Source organism: Pieris napi, chromosome 7 (assembly GCF_905475465.1).
Source record: "Pieris napi chromosome 7, ilPieNapi1.2, whole genome shotgun sequence".
In the NCBI taxonomy this organism is placed as follows: domain Eukaryota; kingdom Metazoa; phylum Arthropoda; class Insecta; order Lepidoptera; family Pieridae; genus Pieris; species Pieris napi.
The window spans coordinates 12,370,953-12,393,094 of NC_062240.1; the positions used below are offsets into that span (position 1 = coordinate 12,370,953).

Genomic DNA, 22,142 nt, shown 5'->3' on the forward strand with positions numbered 1-22,142 from the left:
CACCGGCATGACCAGCGAAAACTATTTTAGATATTTAGAATAGAATTTTATTATTTAATTGATATTTTAAAATAACCGTTGAATATCAATGAGTAGCTTTATTTACATATAATACTAATAACATGTCAAAACATCATATTTTTTAAACAAAACAAGGCACATGGTGAGAGGAAATTCTCGCAACAGCATCTAGCGCCATCTAGTTCATACGCAAAACACACAAAAGGCGGTAAAATACAAATGCATATAATTAAATTGAGGACCAGATTCCCGTATTAGATTAGATTAGTATCCCGTTGTACATTATTCTAGTGGAAAGGTGAATAAAACAGTAGAATGGAAGTCGAAACAAGTTAAATGTATGATCGGAAAAATTAAGAGACTGGTATTTAACTTAAAACCTAATTGCATTCCTAATTCTTAAGTTAAAATTTCAACAATGTCAGTGTAAAACCAGATATCAAACAGGCGAAAAAGAAATTAACTTTACCTAACAACAAATTATTAACTAAAGAGAATACAAAAAACTTTCAGAAAACAATGAAATGCATACAAAAGTCACGTTCAACAAATGCTTAATTAAATAAACAACAGGCGGCTTAGGTCCATAAATAAAAGAAAGATAACTAAAATTTTGACAATTTCGAACTTGTGTGTTTCTTTAAGTGTTCGTATGTGCGTCGCTTTCGGTTTTTATTGTATAAACGGTCTTCCCTGAAGTTGGCGACGTTGTCAGCTTGTGCGACAAATTTAGTTTCAGCCGAGATAACATTTATTTTAAATGTAGTCGTAAATCCGTGGTTGGAGGAAGAGGTCGAAGGCATTGATGGCAACACTTTGGGTATTTTTTTCTTTGGTTTCTTCTTTTCAGGTGAATCATCATTTAGATAAACACTTTCTTCTAAATAGGTCGAGGGCATTTTTCTTCGATAGTCCTCGACTATAAATTGGCTCGTTGAAATTACTTTTGGCTTCTTCCTTGCTTGTATTTTCGGATTATCCGCCAGCTGGGTAATGACAGACATGGGCAAGCGGGGAACTGTCATTTTTGAGGAACTCGGTTGGACCTTAAACAAAAACGGTTGTAAGGCAAAGACTATAGACGCCAAATAAAGAGTTGATGGTCTATGTAACTATAAAATGTCTCAATGTTCGGTGTAAACATTTGCTAACTACACTTTATAAAACGTGGATTAAAATTAGCAAGACAATTAACACTTATTTTTATATGGAACATAGTAATCATGCAAGAAATGTGCTAACTTTACTTATCCACGTTTTATAATGAGGACTAAGTTTATTTAAGCATTAATTTGTTTTTTATAAGTAGGTTGTTCGTAATAATCTAGTTAAATAGCTTGACTAGAAAACATATAAAGAAGTTTTATTTAAATCTAACCTTCGGTTGATCATGTTCATCGTCTTCCCTTTCTTTGCGTTTTTTACTTTTCTTGACATCTGCTACTGTAAAAATTATAATTTGGTTAGATGTAATAAAATATGATTTTTTTCATTATTTACTATATATTAATTGCTTGAAGAATTCTAATTCATTAGAATAAAACTAATAATAATTAAATTTTGTTCTACAAAATAAAAAAAATCGTGTGTATTTATGTACACGCGTTAGAAGTTATTCTTCTTCTTATTTGTAAAAAACGACACTAACAATAGAATAAACTAAAATTTTGAATATAGCTAACTTCAGGGTGTCGGGTTTTAGTGACGGTGTGCACGCGCATCGTAAAAATTTACTCTCATCATATTTCCCTAACGCGCCAAAAGAAGTATAACTTTAATATTATTATATTTTATTTACCTTTTACAGTTTCATCCGTATTTTTTATTTTTCTCTTTTTCTTTTCATTGCCATTGCTCTGTGAAGCTGTTTCTGCAAAAATACCACAAATAATTCAAAATTAAATTTTTGCCCAAAGGACTTGTTTCTATAATGAATTTAAAAAACCTTACTTTTCTATCAGAATGAGAAAAAATATTTTTTTTTATGAAATGTTCTTAGTTTTGATGGGTTTTAAATAAAAATTCATAAATGTTCTTACCAATAATTTCTTCAACGGGAACAGTGTTTGACCTCTTCCTCTTTTTCTTACCCATGACTAAATCTTCACTTTGGCCTAAAACAAATAACCCATTAACAATTATTTGATTAATTTAGGCAACTTGTTCTTTAAGCAAGCAAAACATGCTATTAAATTATATATTTTTAATTAAATTACTGTTTGTCTATGGATCAATAAATATTTCATCCACAACATACAATATATTAAATAAATAAATAAGTGTGTAAGTCACAATTAACTGTGCCCTATCTATCTTTGATTATGTGTTAGTTATCTTTTAAATATCCAAATGGGACCTTTTCATATGGTCTAAATTGATTACTACCTGATTCATATTAAAATATATTGAACTAGGTATATAAATTTACAAATATAGAACTAAACAAAGAAATATAATTATTACAAATGTATGAAAGTTGAAGAGAGTAGAAGGCACCTCTGAACTAATTAATTGAAAAAGTGTAATTGTGGTGAGGCTATAAATTAATTGATGACGTATAATGTACCATAATAAATCTTACCTTCAACGCTATCTGCAGATTGTAACATCTGCTTTTTCTTTTTCTTTTCACCTTTAGTCTTTATTGAATCAATTTCTTGTTTATTTACCAAATCTGTAATAAATATAATGTGGATAATACATATACTAATAGTTTTGACTAAAAATATCCTTTGAGCATGGCTAAGTTTGCGATTCCCAAACCCGAGGTCGTGCGTTTGAATCCCGGCTATGCTGTGGATGTTTTTGTCTATGTTTGCAATTTTTTTTTGTCGTACGGGGAAGGTACACAAAGTGCGAGTTACGGTTAGACTACGACTTTAGATGTAGAAATGTATCTGCTTCATGCCCGCCCATATCATGTATATACGTAGTAATATTGTGAGAAATTTTATTAAAAACAATTTAGCCATTCTGACGTGAATGAGTAAAAAAAACATACCTTCAATATGAGTTTGAGGGAGTTTCTCAGCGCTTTTAGGTGTTTTGACAACTGAAACTTCTTCAACGACATTCGCGTCTGAAATTAAATAATAGGCATAAAAATAAATTGCATTAGTTTTTTATAGAAATTTTAAAAACTCATCTAAGTTTCAAACTTCAAGATCAATATTTGTATTCTATGGTGGCAGTTATATTTTTTTTTCTCAAAGCTAGGCCTGGCAAAGGATGTAATTTGTAAAACGGCTACTAAGGATTATCGTTAAGTAATGAGCATTTTTATGTAGAATATAAATATTATTTTTATGGAAAACTCAACATCAGCCATAGCAGGCTTTCTGTTTACACAATAATATAAATAAAATAAATTAGATAATATGTTCAATGTAGCGAAATTACCTTCAATATTGCCAGACTTTCTTTTCTTCTTCTTATCACTTTTAGGCGTCTTTACATTCGAGTCGATCTCGGCAACGATTTCTTCTATTGGTACTTCTGAAACTAAAAAATATTTTTATTAATAAGCACGAAATAATATGGCCATACTTAAATCAAATTATGAGCCCTGAAAATGTGTTGCAATTTGAAAGTGTCGTAGTACATTGGTAAATTTTGAATTTCTATATAAAAAAAGATCTTTAACAGAATTGCCTTCATCACAAAATATTATTAACTTTAACAGACAATATCAAAACTTACATATACATATTTTTAAAATCTGTCTGTGCCAGAACATACCTTCAATATTTGTCTGTGACACATCTCGATTCTTCTTCTTTTCAGATTTAGGTGTATTTGCTTTTGAGCCCAGCTCTGAAAAAGAGAATATTTAAATAGAATACAAAGCCAACGATTCAATGTTCTGTTGTACCAGGAACTTATTAAGGCAAGTGTAAAATAACTATAACATTTTCAAAAATCTGGTAAAAGTGCTTTTTTGAAACCGATCATTATTATGTAGCGTCCTACATGGTAGAAACAACAGAGATGTCTAACCGGTCAACGGGATCCATAGTAATCAGTTAAGTAATAGGCAAAATGGCTATTTGGCATTTGGCAGTTATTACAAAAATTCATAAAGTGTTTATGAATTTTAATTATAAGCGAATAAATAATAATGATATATTATTTAAAAATGGATTTACCTTGATTATTCTGCGATTCAGATAAATCTTGTTTCTTTTTCTCTGCACTTTTTGGGGTCTTGGCATTGGACGAGTTCAGTTCTGTAGAAAAATTAGTTTTTTTTGTATTATGTTGACAACTTTTATAACTTACAAAATTAATAAAATTATTTCATAATTAAAAGATTTAAAAAAGAAATATTCACCTTGAATATTTGTTTGTGATTCGGATAAACTAAGCTTTTTCTTTTTTGCACTTTTAGGAGTTTTCGCATTTGATGAGTCCAGCTCTGAAACTATTTTTTTATAATTAGTATATTTTTTTAAATCAGCTCAGTAGTTTTTAAGTTTATTCAGTACAAAAATCTTTTAATAATATAAGAGTCCAATAGAAACTGTAAAATATTTGAAAAATAAAGTTATGAAAGAAAATCAGTAATATATTTAACAAAATCGCTAATTGGACTATTAACAAAAATACTCTTTCTTTTGAATTGTCTTTATGCTATTATGAAAAGAGGTAAATTAGTACTTTAGTGTAAACTGTGCATTTAGACTGATTTATGTTTTAACAATAAGGTATGGATATTTATAACTCTGTTTAGGAGGCAAGATGAAATTGTATACCTTGAATATTCCCTTGGGATTCAGAAAAGTCTTGTTTTTTCTTCTTGTCACTTTTAGGAGTTTTTGCTTTCGACAAATTCAGATCTGAAACTATTAAAAATATGTATTATTATCAACATTGGTAAACTTATTAAAAAAAGATACAAATCTAAATCTATCTAATCTTGATCTCACCTTCAATATCAACTGCTGATTCAGAAAATTTCTTCTTTTTTTTCTTCTCACTTTTAGGAGTCTTGATACTTGAAGCGTTTTGGTCCATATTATCCTCGGGTTCAACTAAAAGAAATTGCCTGTATTAAAGATACTTATAAACTCTATACAATTTTTCTGTTTGATCCCAATGTAATTTATTATTTAACAAAATATATTTTAAAATATTTATTAAACGAAAATATACGTTTTTTTTTTCTTTTTCTTTTAGCTAAAAGTGCCAGGAAGACTTTAGTAGCAATAAGGCCACCGAATGCACCATGTTTAAAAAAAAACAATCATGTGTCCAATTCACACGTGGTAGAAGTGAAACCTTCAAAAACAAAGTTTTTATAATTAAAATATGTAAATTAGACTTTTTCTCCATCTAAATGTAGGATCTTTTCTTTAAAAAATTATATATTTTAATGTTAAATTTTTACTTATAACTTAAATATCAATCTTTAATTTTGGTAAAAACTAAAATAATAAATTCACAAGATCCAACGTGGGAGAAAATGAGATATACACTGTATAATGCTTCCTGCATTATACAGTGTATAAACTTTTCATTAAGTGTAGTACGAAGTTTTCACTTCAAAAAGTTTCTATCACTAATTATTTGTAAATAAAATTGATAAATAATCAAATTTTATAATTAAACTACTTACTTGACTTACTTATTTAATTTTCATCAAATCTGTTTTTTTACTTCAGAAAATGTTCAAATACACACTAATTTAAAGTTTATACACTGTATAATGCCTCCTATCTCACTCTCTCCCACGCCAAATCCTATTAATTTATGTGTCTGTCTCTGTTTACTGTCGCTTTTTCCGTTGCATCCGGTTTGAAATCACAACGATTCTAAAGAAGTTTCACTTCAAAAAAAGTATTAATTTACAATACTTGTATGTGCCATAGTGTGAATAGATATAAATCTCGTCTTACCGTCAATATCACTATGTGACTGGGATAACTTTTGCCTCTTCTTTTCACTTTTAGGAGTTTTTACATTTGAGGTATTTCGATCTTCGGCTTGCATGGCTTCTAAAATAATACATAGAAATGAAATTCATATATTAAGAAAAGCCAGAAAAGTGGAAAGTCTCCTACCAATATCGGGATGAGATTTCGATAGCCTTTTCTTTTTCTTGTCACTTGGAGTATTTTGGTCCGGGATATCTTCAAATGGTGCTTCTGCAATCTGGGATTTAGACAATTTCTGTTTCTTTTCACTTTGAGGAGTTTTGTTGGAAATGTTCAGGTCTTTGATAATCCTTTCTTCTGCTGGTGCATCTTTAGAAATAAAAGCAAGAATTAGATTATTAAAATAGCATCTAACTGTGAATTTATTCATTCCTCAATGGGTTACCACTTAAGGGTAATAAATAAAAATAATTTATATACTAAATAAATGAATATTTATTAATAAACCTTGGCCTAACATATACAAACAAATATTTTACAAAGCAAGACCATGAAACCATATGTCTAAAATTCTATTTATTTAATCACATATAGTCAATTATTAAATATATATTTTTCATACCCGATTTTGAGAAAAACAAATGTTGCCATGATGCAATAATATTAGGAAATAAATATGAATCTTACCATCAACATCAGTGGATTCAGATAATTTTTGCTTCTTTTTCTTCTCACTTTTGGGAGTTTTTACACTTGAAGTATTCTGTATTTGAATTGTATCTTCAGTTGGGGCATCTAAAAGAGATATATATCAGAACTCATTCAAATATAATTAAAATACTACAAATGAAAGAGAATGTCATTTTTTTAAATATTTCTGGTCAATCATGCAATTGAATGTTTTTCTAAATCTTGAGTTGGTTATGTTCATATTTAAATATTTTTTTATATAAATGCAACAAAATTATAATTAATAATAATTAGTATGTACCCTCAATATCAGCTGTAGATTCAGATAACTTTTGCTTCTTTTTCTTCTCACTTTTAGGAGTATTAACATTTGATGTATTCTGTTTGTTGATGATTTCCTTAATAGGTGAATCTGAAATATAATTTACATATAGTCATTAATATTTAATTCTTTTAATTATTTCTATTAACAAATAATACATAAGTATGTATAAATATCAAAAATGAGACTGTCATCCCTGAGGTCGTTGTTTCGATCCCCGGTTGTGCACCATGACTTTTTCTATGTGCTTTTAACTCTTACTCGTGCAGTAAAAGTAAACGAGGAATATCATACTTTCCACCCGAAAAGTAGATACTTGCTTGCCTATTAGATTGACAAATGACCATAAAACAGATAAATAAATCTGAGGCCCAGATCTAAAAAGGTTGTAGCGCGGTTTTTAAAGTATAAATATATTTTTCATACCATTATCTGCCATTGCTTCAAACGCTTGTTTCTTCTTATCACTTTTAGGAGTTTTGGCACTTGAAGTATTTTGATGATAAATTTCTTCAATAAGTGTAACTAAAACAGAATTAATAAAATATTTACTAAAATAAAGTTGAAATGTTTTTTTGATCTCAAGTATTAATGGTCCAAAATGAATTATTTATGTGCTGTCCATTTATCAAGGGTAATCTGTATAATGGAAATCTATATATATAAAAAGAAAATGGTGTTCGTTTGAGGCTCTTTCACGCTTAAACCACTGATCGTATCGACATGAAACTACCACCATTCGATGCGAAATTTTTCCTAGATGGTTTATGGCTATTTATTTTCAAATTAAGAATTCCAACGTTCATTCATTTTTTTATTTCTGTTTTACTTTTATGAAATTTTTTCCCGCTAATAAAAACAAAAGAGGCTTCCTAGAACCGCAAAACGTCAACATCTGTTAAAAACTCGATTTTCGAAATATTTCAATTTTCTTAGCGGGAAGTTAAAAAGAAGAATAATAAAAATATGAAATAAAATAAAATAATGAAACATAAAATTTATTTTAATTCGTCCAGCAAAGCGGGCGCGAAACGGCTAGTAATATATATTTATCATACCATTAATATCAGTTTGCGATTTAGACAACCTTTGTTTCTTCTTTTCACTTTTAGGTGTTTTAATGTTGGAAATATTCATGTCTTTGAAAATATTTTCTTCTGCTGGAGAATCTAAAAAAAAATATTAACATTATTGCAACGTAAGGAATTTTTTATTTGGCTATGATCTACAGCTATGGTTTCAGTTTCTAGAAAGAGAAATAAACTTTGGCTAATCAAGCACAGCGGCGGTTCAAATCAAATTTAAATGACTATTTTAGAATAATTACCTTCTTCGAGGTCTCCTTTTGTGTCGATGAAAAAGAGGTTTTCTGAACCACAATCCATGTTTTCTACAAAAATAATTATTAATTGTTATGTTGTTAAATAATATTGGTAAATATAAAATAACATTAATTTTAAAACAATTTCATAGGAAATATGGAAAGTTCATAACAAAATTAAAGTACAAACTTTTTAACCAAATTTTTTGTTTGAATTTATAAAGTCTATTGGAAATATCCATAGCCCTAAATAAACTCATGAGCATACCCTCTCTAACATACACTATATATTTGGATGTCAGGATACATTTCTTGTATTCATTTTTGGCTTAATTATTTGTATAATTAGTGTTTGTAATATATAATTTAGTTAGCTGTATTGGCCTAATGCTTTCAGCGTGCGTCTCATTCCTGAGGTCGTAGGTACGATCCCCAGCAGTAAACTTTCTTTATATGTTTTTTTTTTTTTTTTTTTAATATTATGGCAACAGCTTCAACTTTATGCCTTCTTTATATGTTTCGCATTTAAATTTTCGCTCGAACGGTGAAGGAAATCGGCTTGTCTTAGACCCAAAAAGTCGACGACGTGTTTAAATTAACAAATAATCATGAAACAGTTACAGACTTCTGAGGCACAAACCTATAAAAAGATTATGCAAATATTCATCAAAACAATTATTAAATAAAACAAACATTAAAATAAAAAAAAATAAATTACAAAAAAAAAAACGATTTTATAGTGAGAGGGGCAACTATGGATATCCAGACCTATAATTAAGGTTAGGTATATGATTACAACAGTTAATAAACAGTCTGCATGAGTTATGCATTTGAGTCACGATCATAAGCAATATTATATACATTAACAAATACAGGCAAAACATACAACTTACCCTCTTCATTATTTGTGAGATCAATCTTAGCTTCACTCTCTTTCGAAGGAATCGCTTCGTCTTCATTTTTAGTATTAATAGAGTCAGTGTTGCTATCTTCAGAAATAAGCAGTTTGAGACTGATCGAGTCAGACGACGAATTATCATCATCTTCAACCAAATCTTTTTTATTAGGATTTTGCTTTGGTGTTGTCTTTGATAAACTTTCTTTTTTACCAGACTGAGTTAGATTAAGCTCGTCAATTATCGAGGCTCGTTTATTTTTCATCTTTTTCTTCACGTCTAGGTTAAGTGATGTGTCAAGTTTACTAGCTTTGTTCAGGGTGCTTAGAATTGAATCATAATTACTAATTATATTGTTTGTGTCACTGTCGGACGAAGATTCATTATCTTTTTCAGACTCCAAAGGATTTTCTTCATCTTTTTCGAGATTGTTCAATTGACTCCTATTTGATGATACTTCAAAGTCCAGTGTTGTATTTGTTCGCTTATCCCCTTTCTTGGGAGATTTTGGATCTTTTTTCATTGAAGTGGCCAGTGGGTCACTTTCTTGAGAACTCACATTCATATTTTGTGTCATCTCTTTTTCGTTAAATGTTTCATTTACATTCGATTCAGATAAGTGCTTCTTGATTTCAGTACGGGACTTGCTTTCATTAAGCCCGCTGGTTTCGTGACTTGAATCTAATCGCATCCTGTTAATTTTTTTCTGCTGTTTAGGAGGGTTGTCGTCATCTGATTTGGAATCGGTGTCATCTTCTATGACATTCTTTTTTTTAATATTTAGTTTGTGACGGGATTCAAACATTTCTCTCGAAGCTTTCTTCTGTTCTTTGATCATACGTTCATTGTATTTCTTCTTTGACTTCGCTGTCATTTTAAGTTCATTATCACTCATTGATAAGTCATCTTCGGTTCCTTCTAACAGCTGATTGTCTTCTTCATCAGAGCTGACGATGAAGGAATCTTTTTCATAATCAGAGTCATTTGAGAAATCTTCATCTGACGTAAGAGTGACACCTTTATCAGTAATTTCGTTTTCTTTGGCATATCGTAATTCCTCTTCGTCCTGACTATCACCGGATTCATAATCATCACCAGCGTCGTCAGCTTCATCATCAACTAAATCATTTTTTGAGATAGATTCATCATTAGATATTTCACTATCATCAGATTCATCATTTATTAACATTTTCTTTTTTGATTTACTCTTAGATTCATTAACATTACTTTTCAAATTTGGCATGTCGTCACTTGAATCTTCATCACTAGAATGGACATTTACTATTAATTTGTGCTCCTTTGACTTAATGGATTCAGTTGACACATTATTTTCATTGTCCTTATCCTTAGGAGTGAGAACATTAGACTTGTTACTCATAGATATATTTTTGCAATCATCTTTTATCTGGCTATCAGTAACAGACTTTATTGATTGATCGATGTTCGTTATTTTATCTTCTGGGACCTTGTCATCACAATCATCATCTACCTTGAGACTTTTACTTGCAGAAGAAAGTTTAATATTTTCATTTTTCGCTAAAGGCGAGTTGGTATCGACGAAACTTTTTGGAGTACCATCAATGTTATCATTTGATTTAATAACTGATGTATTCATTGGTGCAATTAGCCTTTGGAGAGGTTTTTGTTGTAATGGGGTACTTGTTAAGCAGGTTATTGATTGATTCTTGGCTTCCTTATCCAAATTTTGTGTTTTATCTAAATCTACAAGTGATTTAGATAAAAACATATTGTCTGATGGCATTGGACTTTTTCCCAGACTATTTATTTGTGAGGTATTATCATTAGGCTGTGATAATATCAAAGTACTTTTATTTTCAGTTTCCATAGCCTGTGATACTGAAGGTTTTCTTTTAGACTCAGATGATAAGCTACTTTTACGGGATTTGTTATTTAATTCTGTAAAAGATTCTTTTTCTTCAAGCATTACCATGCTTTCTGGTATAGTTTGATCAACATCCATTGGCTCAACACTGTCATTAAACATTTTTTCCCGACGAGAAGCATTCATGCTTTTATCAGTTTTAGACTTATGTAGTGAAACATCAACATTTGGTGAAGAAACATCTACAACAGGAACAAATTGATCTTGAGTCTTTTCAGTTGTCTGAACATTAATTTCTGTAGTGAATTCCTCTATGATTATTTCTGGCTTTGAATCTTCACTAGGGTTTTTGCTAAAAAGTTCTTCACTTGATATTTCTTGGTGTTTATTTTCTGTTGCAGAATTGTTGCATATTTGATCAATGTCCATTCTATCTACAACAACTTTTACATTTTTTATGTTTTGAGAATTTTGAGATAAACTGTCAACACCAGATTCATTATAATTTTGAGATTTGTTTATTTTTTCTTGTTTGAGAGTTTCATCCGGTGTTGTAGAGTTTGTTGACCATGACATAGTTCTTTTTTTATATGGTTTCATGTTCGATTCCAGAAACGATGTTGTTTTGTTTAGAGTATCAGTTTTGGAAAATTTGTCTACATTATTCAATAAGTCTATTGTAGAGGCAGAGAGGTTGCCCTTTTTGTTATGCTTTGGTCCAGGTGATATATTCTCCTTTTGAATATCTGGTGACGGAGGACTGGAGGATTTTACTATAGATTTATTTTTAGCATCATCAATAACACTAATGGCTGACTTTTTCTCACCTTCATCAATAACTAAACCAGAACTTTTTTTACTCTTATTATTAGAAGGAGAATGAGATGGTGTACTGAAGCTTTTTTCAACAAATTCTGCTTCTTCAGCAATAATTTCAGTTATCTGTGGTACTGCTTTTTCAATTTGATCTGTAAGAGAAAATAATAAATATTTAACGACAAAAAATATGAAAAAGAAAAGCCCATAGCATATTTAAATAATATCTGTGGGTGGCATAATTCATTTTTTCATAAAAGTTGTATGTTTAATCAAACTGCATAAATTTGATCTGTCAATTAACAAGAAATGGTTTTACATGGCAACAAATATTTATTAAAAGATACACTTGCCATTATCTAGCTTTGGTGTTGAATCCTTTCTAGTTCTTCTAGTTTGTTTGGCAGGTGTTAAAGGGATTTCACTGTCACTGCCTGTAACATTATTATACAACACATAATAGTATAATAAACACAAAAACCAAAGTAATCACATCAAAGCTAAGCAAAATTGTATGAAAATAAATATAGCAAAGGATTGATTGCAAACCTATTTGTGAGTTTCTTCGTGTGACCCGCTTTGCTCTGGGAGTATCACTAGTAGTAGTAGCAACAGTATCTGACACAATACTTGTGTTTGATTTAATCCTTGTACTTCTTCTAACTGGTGTCAATGGTTTGTCATCCAGAGGTTCCAAAGCATCTTTATTTGTTTTCCTTGTTCCACGTTTTGGTGTGGACTTCGGTGGAGTTACATCTGTAAAATTTTGTGCATTGTTATTGTAAATTAAAAACTAGAAATTAATAAAATATTATACCCATTAATGATAAAAATAAAATCAGGGAAGTAATTTAGTTACAAGGGGTAAATCTTTGAATTTAATTTGGTTGATATAAATTTTAAGTACACAATTTTTAATAATAGAATTAAAGTTACATACTTTCATTTTCAAAATTACCTTGAAGAGTAATGTAGGTAAGATAGGTAAGTCTTATAAGGTCTTATAACAATTTTAAATAAATGTGGCAAAACAAAATAACAATAATGGAAAGTTTAAAGCTAGCATTTACTTAAATAGGTTTTGACAACTATTTCAATTAATTGGAATTACTTTTCAATAAGCAGCTATTAACCTAGTACATAGTGGAAAAAATTACCATTTTCATCTATCTGTACCAACTTTGGTGGCCTACCACGTTTTTTGGTGGGCGTATTTGGTGTGGACGACCTTTCTTCTGTGGACTCGACAGATAACCTTCTGCGCAGTCGAGTCACCGGAGCTGTAATATTTTTTAATATAATAAATTACGATGATACGTTACACGAATTTATATGCTTTGAAACAGCACCGTAGACACATATATTACTATTCCACGTATTTTAAAACTTATTATATTTTTAAGATACCTAGTGTAAAAGGAATATTATTCGAGGATTTGGTAAAAACGTAAGCATCTCACTAAGATGTATTGTACGATCTTCTAGCTGTTGTTGTGTTATATTTATTGTATTACAATAAGCTAATATTAATATAATTCTAAAGTCTGCTTGTTTTATAACATGCGTTAAGCACGCCTTCACTAGTTTTTGGAGATTACGTATTTCACGTACCTTTTGCGCTGTTATCATCCTCCATCGTAGGTAATAAAGGAAATTATAGTATTAGTAGTCAATAACTTGAGTCCCAAACGAATAAAACACGTGTTTTGTTGAAATAACCGATTTACACTCACTGAAAACGAAACTGAGAGGTTGGTACGAACAGCTGTTATGACGCCGGCACGAGTTATGTCAATTCAAATTTAGTTCAAAGCGCCAAGCGGTTACAGAAAAACGACGCTTCGTGTTTTGTAGCTTGGCAACATTTTACTCTTTCATTTTTGTGTAACCATAGACTTAATAACATATATTTTGGGCAAATATAGTAAAACAAATACTCAACACAGGAATACTTCCTTGCCCCAGGGAACAAAGTCTTAAAAGCAAAATCTATTTTTTTTCAGGAAAAATAAAACAAGGTAATGCTATTATTACTAGGATATTAAGTACATTACATATACAAATATAGATATATAATATATCAAATGAAAGTTATCTAAGGAGACTAAAAAGCAAAAGCGTTTACGATTGTTTCCTTTTTAAACATAATTAGGACACAGTAACCGCACATTATGACAGCACATTTCTACAAATGTCTAGATTCTAGAACGTCATAATTTATTACCAAACTTTTCGCAGATATATTGTGACCTTGTGACCTCTTTATTCGTTTTTAAACTGTAACATAAACTTGTATGATAATATGGTAGAAATATAATTTAAAGTAAAACTATATTTATGGTTGTAAGCGATCTAATTCAGGAAAGTAAAATTAGGTATACAAGTATTATTAACATTGTGCGCAAAATAATTTCCGTTAATAAAGACATCCTCGTGTTTTTTATAGTAAAATGTTTTGGAAAACATCTGAAAAAATATAGTTATAGTACATCACCCAAGGAAGTCAAAAATGAGGAAACATTAAAACAATCGTAATAGTGCTTCACGACTTTGTTCCCGGGGCAAGCGACTTGTATATTAAATGAAAAAAAAAGTAAATTGAGACATCGTCTAACTAAAATCTAATTTAGTGAGAAAGCCAAAGCATACCTTAACCTCTCTATGTACGAATTCATATTTTGTCCCTTACTGCCAATTTGTAGTATGCCTAAAGATTGGTCGTATTTATTGTCTCGTGATAGTGAATTGAAGGCTGTAATTGTTTTAATAAATTAATTGAATAATGCACCAAGTAACAATTAATGTTAGTTTATCCTATTAATTAATTAGCAAATAGTTCTAGTAGGAGAACTGTTCTGTATACATTTATTGGTTTTTGGCAAAAGCTTTTGACTATTGTTCTGCGAATCGAAACTGCTGCTATCTCGTGCAGGTACCGGTCTATATGTACTAAGCCTTGATCTAAATCTAATCATTATTATCGACTTCTCAATATTTAAAGATTGCAGCTTGAATATCGAGTGGCTTATCTTCCTTGTGTTATTTTACACTTAGTTATTCAAAGCAATTATAGTTATAGACTTATTTAGTTAAAATTATAAATCTGACATAAAAATATAAACATTTAAATTTCTTCTGTGTGTTTCCTGATTATTTGAAAACGCCGGAAATTTAAATGTAAAATGATGATGAAACGATGGCACATTCCATTTCTTTAATGTTGGTCAACAGCGGCTCTAGTGTTGACAAGCGACGTGTTTGGACAAAGGAATGTAATATCGAAGAAAAACATATTTTTTTGATTCATTTATTTCTTATTTGTTGGTTTAAAGTCATAAGTCAAAAATCATTTATTCATATAGGTAACACAATGTATACTTATAAACGTCAAAAAACAAATATATCGACATTAAATGCTTCTAATTTTACACTTACTGTCAGTTCTCAAATCAACGGGCGTAGAACGGAAGAGAAGAACTGGCAATAAACTCTCCGCCACTCTTTTTAATCGCCAAGTTTTTTGTTTAACACAACGTTTGTAAGGAGCTGCAACCATTACGCCATGTTCCACATGGATAAAGTAAAAGCTACCTGGAAAATAATAAATGAAGAATCAGGTAAAACGTCTGACAAACGAACTGATTATATGTTAAAAGTTAAAGGGAAGTTAATAAAATCTGACCCAGAGGTAGCTTCTTCTTTTGAAGAGTTCTTTACAAATGTACCACTAAATACGACCAAGTCCCTAGATTCTTCACCTGCTGCTGCGATCTCATTGCTAGAAAAATGTGTACCTGAATGTAATATTAAATTTCAGTTTAAACATATAACTTGTAATGATATCGTTAAAACTTTTAAGCTTATTAATTTAAAAAAAAGTAAAGATATATGGGGTATGTCAACAGTCATTTTAAATTCCGTTATTAATGTAATAAGCTCTGAATTGTCTATAATTTTTAACAGCTGTATCGATTGTGGAGTCTTTCCGGACGAAATGAAATTAAGTAAGATTACACCGTTGTTCAAGGCAGGTAGTGAGTCTGATCCGTCAAACTTCAGACCTGTTTCCGTGCTCCCTGCGTTGAGCAAAGTTTTTGAACAGATAATGCTAGACCAGCTTTCTTTACATTTTAATAAAAATAAACTCTTACATAATAAACAGTATGGTTTCACTAAGGGTCGCTCCACAATCGATGCCGGTGTGAAGTTGATTTCGGACATATTTAACGCCTGGGAAGAATCATATGACGGAGTCGGCGTCTTTTGTGACCTGTCAAAGGCCTTTGACTGTGTTCATCCTGATATACTCGTTGGAAAGCTTCAACACTATGGCGTTGATGGCAAAGCTTCCAGCCTGATGAATTCATATTTAAAGGGAAGGATCCAAAGAGTTCATGTCAATGGAGTCACCTCTCCGGGTTCGCAGGTATCAATGGGCGTCCCCCAAGGATCGATTCTCGGGCCTTTCTTATTTCTGATTTACATAAATGACCTCCCATTCTTTGTCAACGAAGTTCATGAGATGGTATTGTTTGCTGATGACACTTCACTTCTATTTAAAGTGAATAGGAATAACGTATTATTGGACGATGTAAACAATTCTATCTCTCGTATAGTTAACTGGTTTAATGTAAATAACTTATTGCTTAATGAGAATAAAACAAAATGTATTAGATTTACAACTACTAGCGTAAAGCGAGATATTGGTAACCTGAAAATTAAGGACAGTGAACTAAACTTTGTTGACAAAACTGTTTTTCTAGGCATAACAATAGATAGTAAACTCCAATGGGGCCCACACATAGAGACTCTTTCGAATAGGCTGAGCTCTGCAGCATATGCAGTAAAGAAAATCCGACAGTTTACTGATGAGAACACGGCTAAAATTGTGTATCATAGCTACTTTCATAGCGTTATGTCGTACGGCATTTTATTGTGGGGTGCTGCTGCAGAGGTTCAATCCATATTTGTGCTGCAGAAGCGGGCTGTTCGGGGTATTTGTCGAGGGAGTCGGTACGGAATAAGTTTATGGAATTAAATATTATGACACTATCTGGTCAATATATTCTTGAAGCCTTGTTGTATGTCCAAAAAAATATAAACGATTTTAAAACAAATGGTGACTTTCACCAGTATAATACGCGAAATAGAACTAATTTGAGTGTACGACCAACCAGGCTCCAAAAGATAAATCACTCCTTATATGGAAATTGTATTCGTTTTTACAACAAACTCCCAAGCGCAATTAGAGAATTATCACTAAATAAATTCAAAGTCCTCGTTAAACGAAAATTAATCAACAAAGCTTTTTATAAATTTGAGGACTACTTAAATGATCCTAATCCTTGGGATTGAATTGCTCCAGTTCAAACAATTTGTATGACAATACTTGGCGATTAAAAAGAGTGGCGGAAAGTTTCTTGCCAGTTCTTCTTACCCGCTCTACGCCCTTGACTTGCGAACTGGTAGTAAATGTAAATTTACGATTAATTTAACTTGACTATTCAAAAGTGTACTTGGTTACCTACTTGAATAAAGATATTTTGAGTTTGAGTATATTAAGTAATAAATATAATAAAATAAATTAAAAACAAAGATTTTTTCTCTATCAGCAGGAGGCATGGTAAAATAGGAACACGCACTTACATTCTCGTGGGAACAATACGCAAATACATAGTCGAAATAACTAACATCACCGCATACACGAATTCAAGTACGACAGTCACCATTTTTTGTTATTGGTTGAAAGTGTATACTTATTATTTTTTCTAGGAAGGCCTGTCTCATGAAGTGAAGTGTCAAGATATCATTTTCGTATAATAAAAGCCAAACATAATAGTATTTGGTTGATATCAAATGTCGATAAAACTACGTTAGTCGTTAACTTTAAATGTCCATGCAATTTAAGTCGTTTATAGTCTTTTAACACAAATTTCTTATAATATAAATAAACAAAATAAAAGAGGATATTTGGAAGTAAATTAATGCCAATGAAGAAAACTACTATTGTTATAACTAACCACAGTAATATTTATTTTTGTTTAACGATGTTTACCGACATTCCAAAGCGTCTGGAATAAACTCTAATGCTTAGTTCACACGCGCGCGTTCAACTCTACATTCAACGTGCACATTCACATTCACGAGCGTGTAAACGGTACGCCCGAGCCCGTGAACGCGCCTGTGAACGTGAATGCCGCGAATCGGGCAAGTGTCGGTTTTTTGGCAAAGTTCAAAGGATGAATGTGCGGGCGCCCGGTGACTGTTCACACGCGCGCAGGCAGTCAGTCTCTCCGCGCTTTCGCGACGAGTGGATCTTCATTCAACGTTGCTAAGAAAGTCGCTACGATCGGAGATTACAACATGGCGGAATATAATAATTTTGTTTCTTTTTCCAATAAAAATAAGTTAAGCCAAAGGATATGGCAGCAACAACACCGAGATCCTCGCTGCTCGCCATTCTGGCACTGACTGGCACGACGACGTGCGTGTGAACAGCTTGAATGTCCGCCGGCCCGGGACGGGCTGCATGCCGCGCAGCCCGCCAGGCACCCCGCCGGGCTGCACGGCGCGCGTGTGACCGTAGCATAACATTGACTAATATAATATGCAGACATTAAAATATTTTATTACGTAACTGTCGAAATCCATTTGTAATTTTTCAAAGTTTTGTAATAGAGGACTACGTGTCCCGTTAGGGTTAAGTGGAGCCTCACTTAAAAAGACATCAAGGGTACAGAAATGGCATTATATCTTCCAGATGACCCTTGACACTTGAAATTACGGACAAGGATGTTAGCCTCATTTCTATCGCACCATACGGTCAATATAAGGTTTGAGTTGATGCCCGACTTAGCTCGTTTTGAAGCAGAATAACTATAGACTTTTACTTGAAACTGGCATAAAGTTAAAACTATTGCCATACTATTAAAAAAAAAAACTATAGACAAATTGCAGGCGACTTTGTTTTGTACTATGTAAAGATTCCTTCAATAATATTTAAACCTTGACTTTTTTAAGCTTTCACGGAATATGCTTATAAGGAGTATTAAGAATATCTATTAAATCACATCACATACACACTCTCTATTTTACACCATCACACAACGAATTAAGTATTACTTAGTTAAATGTATTAAATATTTTTTATTGATTTTTTACTTATGTAAGTTTGATATGAATTCCGCCTTGGCTATCAACTTTAGTATAATTGTTTTTTGTTATATATTATGTTACTTGTATGATTACGATATGAATAAAAAAATAAATACATAATAATAATAATAAAGTCTATTTATTTCCAATCTTTACTAATGTTTAATATGCAGTTTAGATTTGTGATATATACATTATGTTTTCTTGTTACTCGATATCCTAACTTCCTTCTGTCATTGATCGGAACCCCTTCACGAGTAACGGGCTCCACCAGCTTTTTCCAAATATCTATATCCAAGGCGGGCGCCTTCTTCTTCTTCCTCTTGGTCCTTACCTCCAGCAATTACTTTACTCTACTTTCGGCGTCGGGACATGACGACCCTATCACCCACTAGTGAAATGAACTGTGACAGAGATTTTATCCAGTCCAATCAGTCAACTCTCTTTCTAGTAGGAGTGCCATGCTGTTGCTTTCGGGCTTCAGCCAAATGGGCAGGCACGACCGGGGCAGTATCACTGTCTCACAGAAAACCTGTGTGAAGTGTACTCGTGCGGTGTGTGAGACTCCCGGAGCCCATTCTGGTCTCTCGCCAAAGCTGTCCTAGGGAATTTTTGTCAGCTCTCCATTCTACCACTGCACAGGGAGGATGACTCGCTAGCCCATACCGCGAAGGAGGAGGCCGACCTTTTGGCCTGTCTGTTAGCGTCAAACTCGACTTTGAATGACCAGCCACCACCGAACATTCCACGGTGTGATTCTTTGATGCCAGAAATCATATTCTGACAACGTTCTATCCGCGAAGCACTATCTTCCTTGGATATTCATAAGTCGAGCGGGCCTGATGGTATCAATTGTGCTACGAACTTGTACTCCTGAGTTGGCTCCGGTCCTAACGCGCCTTTTCCGGTACCTGTACTCGCTCGGTTCTGTCCCGAAGTGCTGGAAGACCGCTTTAATACATCCCATCCAGCGATCGCTCTGATCCGTCTAACGATCCAGCCAGCGCTTAAGGTATGTAGAGGGCCACCAGCTGATTAGTAATTATGGTCCTTAAGGCCCTTCAAGAAAAGAGCGTACCAATTCTTAAAAGGCCGGCAAGGTACTTGCGAGCCTTCTGGCAATGTGAGTGTCCATGGGTATCGCTTAACATAAGATAAGCCTCCTGCTCGTTTGCCCCATATTACAAAAAGAAAGATGAATACACCTTTATACGCATAACATACATATTTTAAATTGTGTTACAGAGATGTGGAGTTTCAACTGATTATTGCTAACGAAAATTTAAATGATTATGAATGTTATGCAGCATCTTTAATAACAATATACAATGTTGTCCATTGTGAGAGATATATTTTGTAGAGGTAGGTACTTCGTTATAGTTAGGCAATATCTAAATAGAAAAGAGAAAATAAATTAAAACAAAAGTTGTACAACAATTTTTATAAAAAACCTCCTTTAGTAAAGATAACAGAGGCCAGAGAGAATTACAAAGGCTACGAGGTCTGTGGGCCACGGATAAGTATTTTCGTAGAACAAAACACGACCGCAAGTTTTGTCCTGTCTACGGTACTATTGTATGAGTTTTATTGTACACCGTTCAATTGTTCGGATGATATGAAATGATGGTAAATAATATTCTCAACTGCAATTATAATAATGAATTTTTGTAGCCAATAACTTATGTCAAAAATAATTCTTTTAATTTATCAAAATGTTACAATTATCATTATTATTTATTTCACAGCTATTTTGCTTGGAGGAAGGAATTAATAAAAACATGAGTTTTACGTATCTTTTTATTTTGACTGAAATATAAATATTACTGTCTTGATTAAAATATGGCGCGCCAATGGTAGGGGAGCCCACGATGCTATATGGGGATTTACTCGAGCGTCGTAGAGACCTATTGGGATGCAAAGCTTAGATAATAAGAAGAAAAAAATGTTATATGATACATACCTTTTCATCGGTGGGGGAAGCGGCTATAGATTGTTAAATATGTAAAAAAAAACTGTTGCATGGACATCCTCGAGCGCGTCAGATATTGATAGCATCAATGCCCTACGTATTTTTAATAATGTACGTATGTTAATCTGATCGTTTGCATGATGCGGGTGGGGTTGTATTTAAGGGTTGAAAATGAAAAAAAAATTAAAATTATCGAGCGCGTCAGATTTTCTAAGGGAGTGTTAAGTGCACCAAAAAAAAGCTCTCATTCACTAATCTGACGATTTCGATGGGACGCAAACCCACGGCCATTTTCATAATTTGCAAAAAAAAAAATCGCAATTTTGAAATACTCAAGCGCGTCAGATTAAGATATATGTGGTTCATCTTTATGTTCTAAGCGTACTGTCTCATAATCTGACGATTATCTAGAGGGATTCGCCTGATCTGACAAAAAAAATTTAGAAAAACGGTTCACCTAAAGGGCCATCCCTGCAACTTCCCGCTAATTCCATTCCTGGGCGCTTAAAATTAATATTTTGAGCTCGCTGAGTTCAAAGAAATAATATTTCTATGCATTTGAGCTCTCCCAGCTCGAAAGTCTGATAGAAGTTTCATAGAACACTATTATTGGAATTTTCAAACCGCAATAACTTTTGAATGGATCAAGCAATTTTCACGCGGTTGGCGGCAATCGACGCAGTTTTATCATCCTCATAAGTAATTTTGCATTTTAATTGATCGAACCGCAAATTTCGGAGTAATCCCGAAAAAACACTTTTTCGGGTTTCTTTCGTTCACGATATCTCTCGAACTAATCAACCGCTTTTGACCAGCTTGGTGGCGATCGACGTGGTTTTTCAAGCTCAAAAGCGGATTAGTTTTTAAAGTTGATCGATAAAGAAATCACTTTAAAAAAAAATATTTCTTATTTTTTTAAGATTTTTCAAAATCTATCGGTCCGAATCGGTTCAAATTCACAGGAAATGTAATTTTGAGGGAAATATTTAGAACGCCGTTTAGTAGATTCCGATCGGTTTAAGGAAATGTAGGCATCACGCAGCTGCACGCATTTAACTTTATCGACGAATTTTTGTTATTTCGGCTTGCGGAAATCGTCAGATTATATATTTTTCATTATTCTTGAATTATTTCCTTCAAAATAAAAAAAAAATTAGCTTCGCTCGAGAATGTCGAGATGACGTTTTTTTTTACAACTTTGTTGCCCTCCCCTTTTTTTCCGTCACTCTTAAATTG

General features: G+C 32.3%; 1 protein-coding gene across 4 annotated transcripts; it reads right to left on the reverse strand.

The window, feature by feature from the left end:
* Nucleotides 1-78: 78 nt before the first annotated feature.
* Nucleotides 79-13,578, reverse strand: LOC125051383 (dentin sialophosphoprotein). 4 transcript variants are annotated; one of them, XM_047651652.1, is made up of 24 exons: nucleotides 13,394-13,578; nucleotides 12,940-13,062; nucleotides 12,332-12,538; nucleotides 12,136-12,216; nucleotides 9,121-11,934; nucleotides 8,234-8,296; nucleotides 7,965-8,075; nucleotides 7,333-7,431; nucleotides 6,886-6,996; nucleotides 6,582-6,689; nucleotides 6,081-6,263; nucleotides 5,916-6,011; nucleotides 4,947-5,051; nucleotides 4,773-4,862; nucleotides 4,352-4,441; nucleotides 4,167-4,247; nucleotides 3,760-3,834; nucleotides 3,421-3,522; nucleotides 3,023-3,100; nucleotides 2,603-2,695; nucleotides 2,061-2,135; nucleotides 1,820-1,891; nucleotides 1,400-1,464; nucleotides 79-1,067 (listed from the first exon to the last, which is right to left on the reverse strand). In XM_047651652.1, exons 1-24 carry the CDS (start codon nucleotides 13,416-13,418, stop codon nucleotides 627-629), a joined length of 5,388 nt encoding a protein of 1,795 aa, XP_047507608.1. In that variant the 5' UTR covers nucleotides 13,419-13,578; the 3' UTR covers nucleotides 79-626. The 4 variants fall into 4 exon arrangements, with proteins under 4 accessions (XP_047507608.1, XP_047507609.1, XP_047507607.1 ...); XM_047651653.1 differs by having other exon boundaries at nucleotides 4,352-4,435; nucleotides 5,916-6,014; XM_047651651.1 differs by having other exon boundaries at nucleotides 5,916-6,014; nucleotides 13,394-13,577.
* Nucleotides 13,579-22,142: the final 8,564 nt, after the last annotated feature.

Coding starts and splice junctions, on each gene's coding strand:
- LOC125051383 (XM_047651651.1), bottom strand. CDS start 13,418: ATGGAGGATGATAACAGCGCAAAAG. Junction 5,052..5,915: donor GTCACATAGTGATATTGACG/GTAAGACGAGAT, acceptor AATTTCTTTTAG/TTGAACCCGAGGATAATATG. Junction 3,523..3,759: donor GTCACAGACAAATATTGAAG/GTATGTTCTGGC, acceptor AATATTTTTTAG/TTTCAGAAGTACCAATAGAA.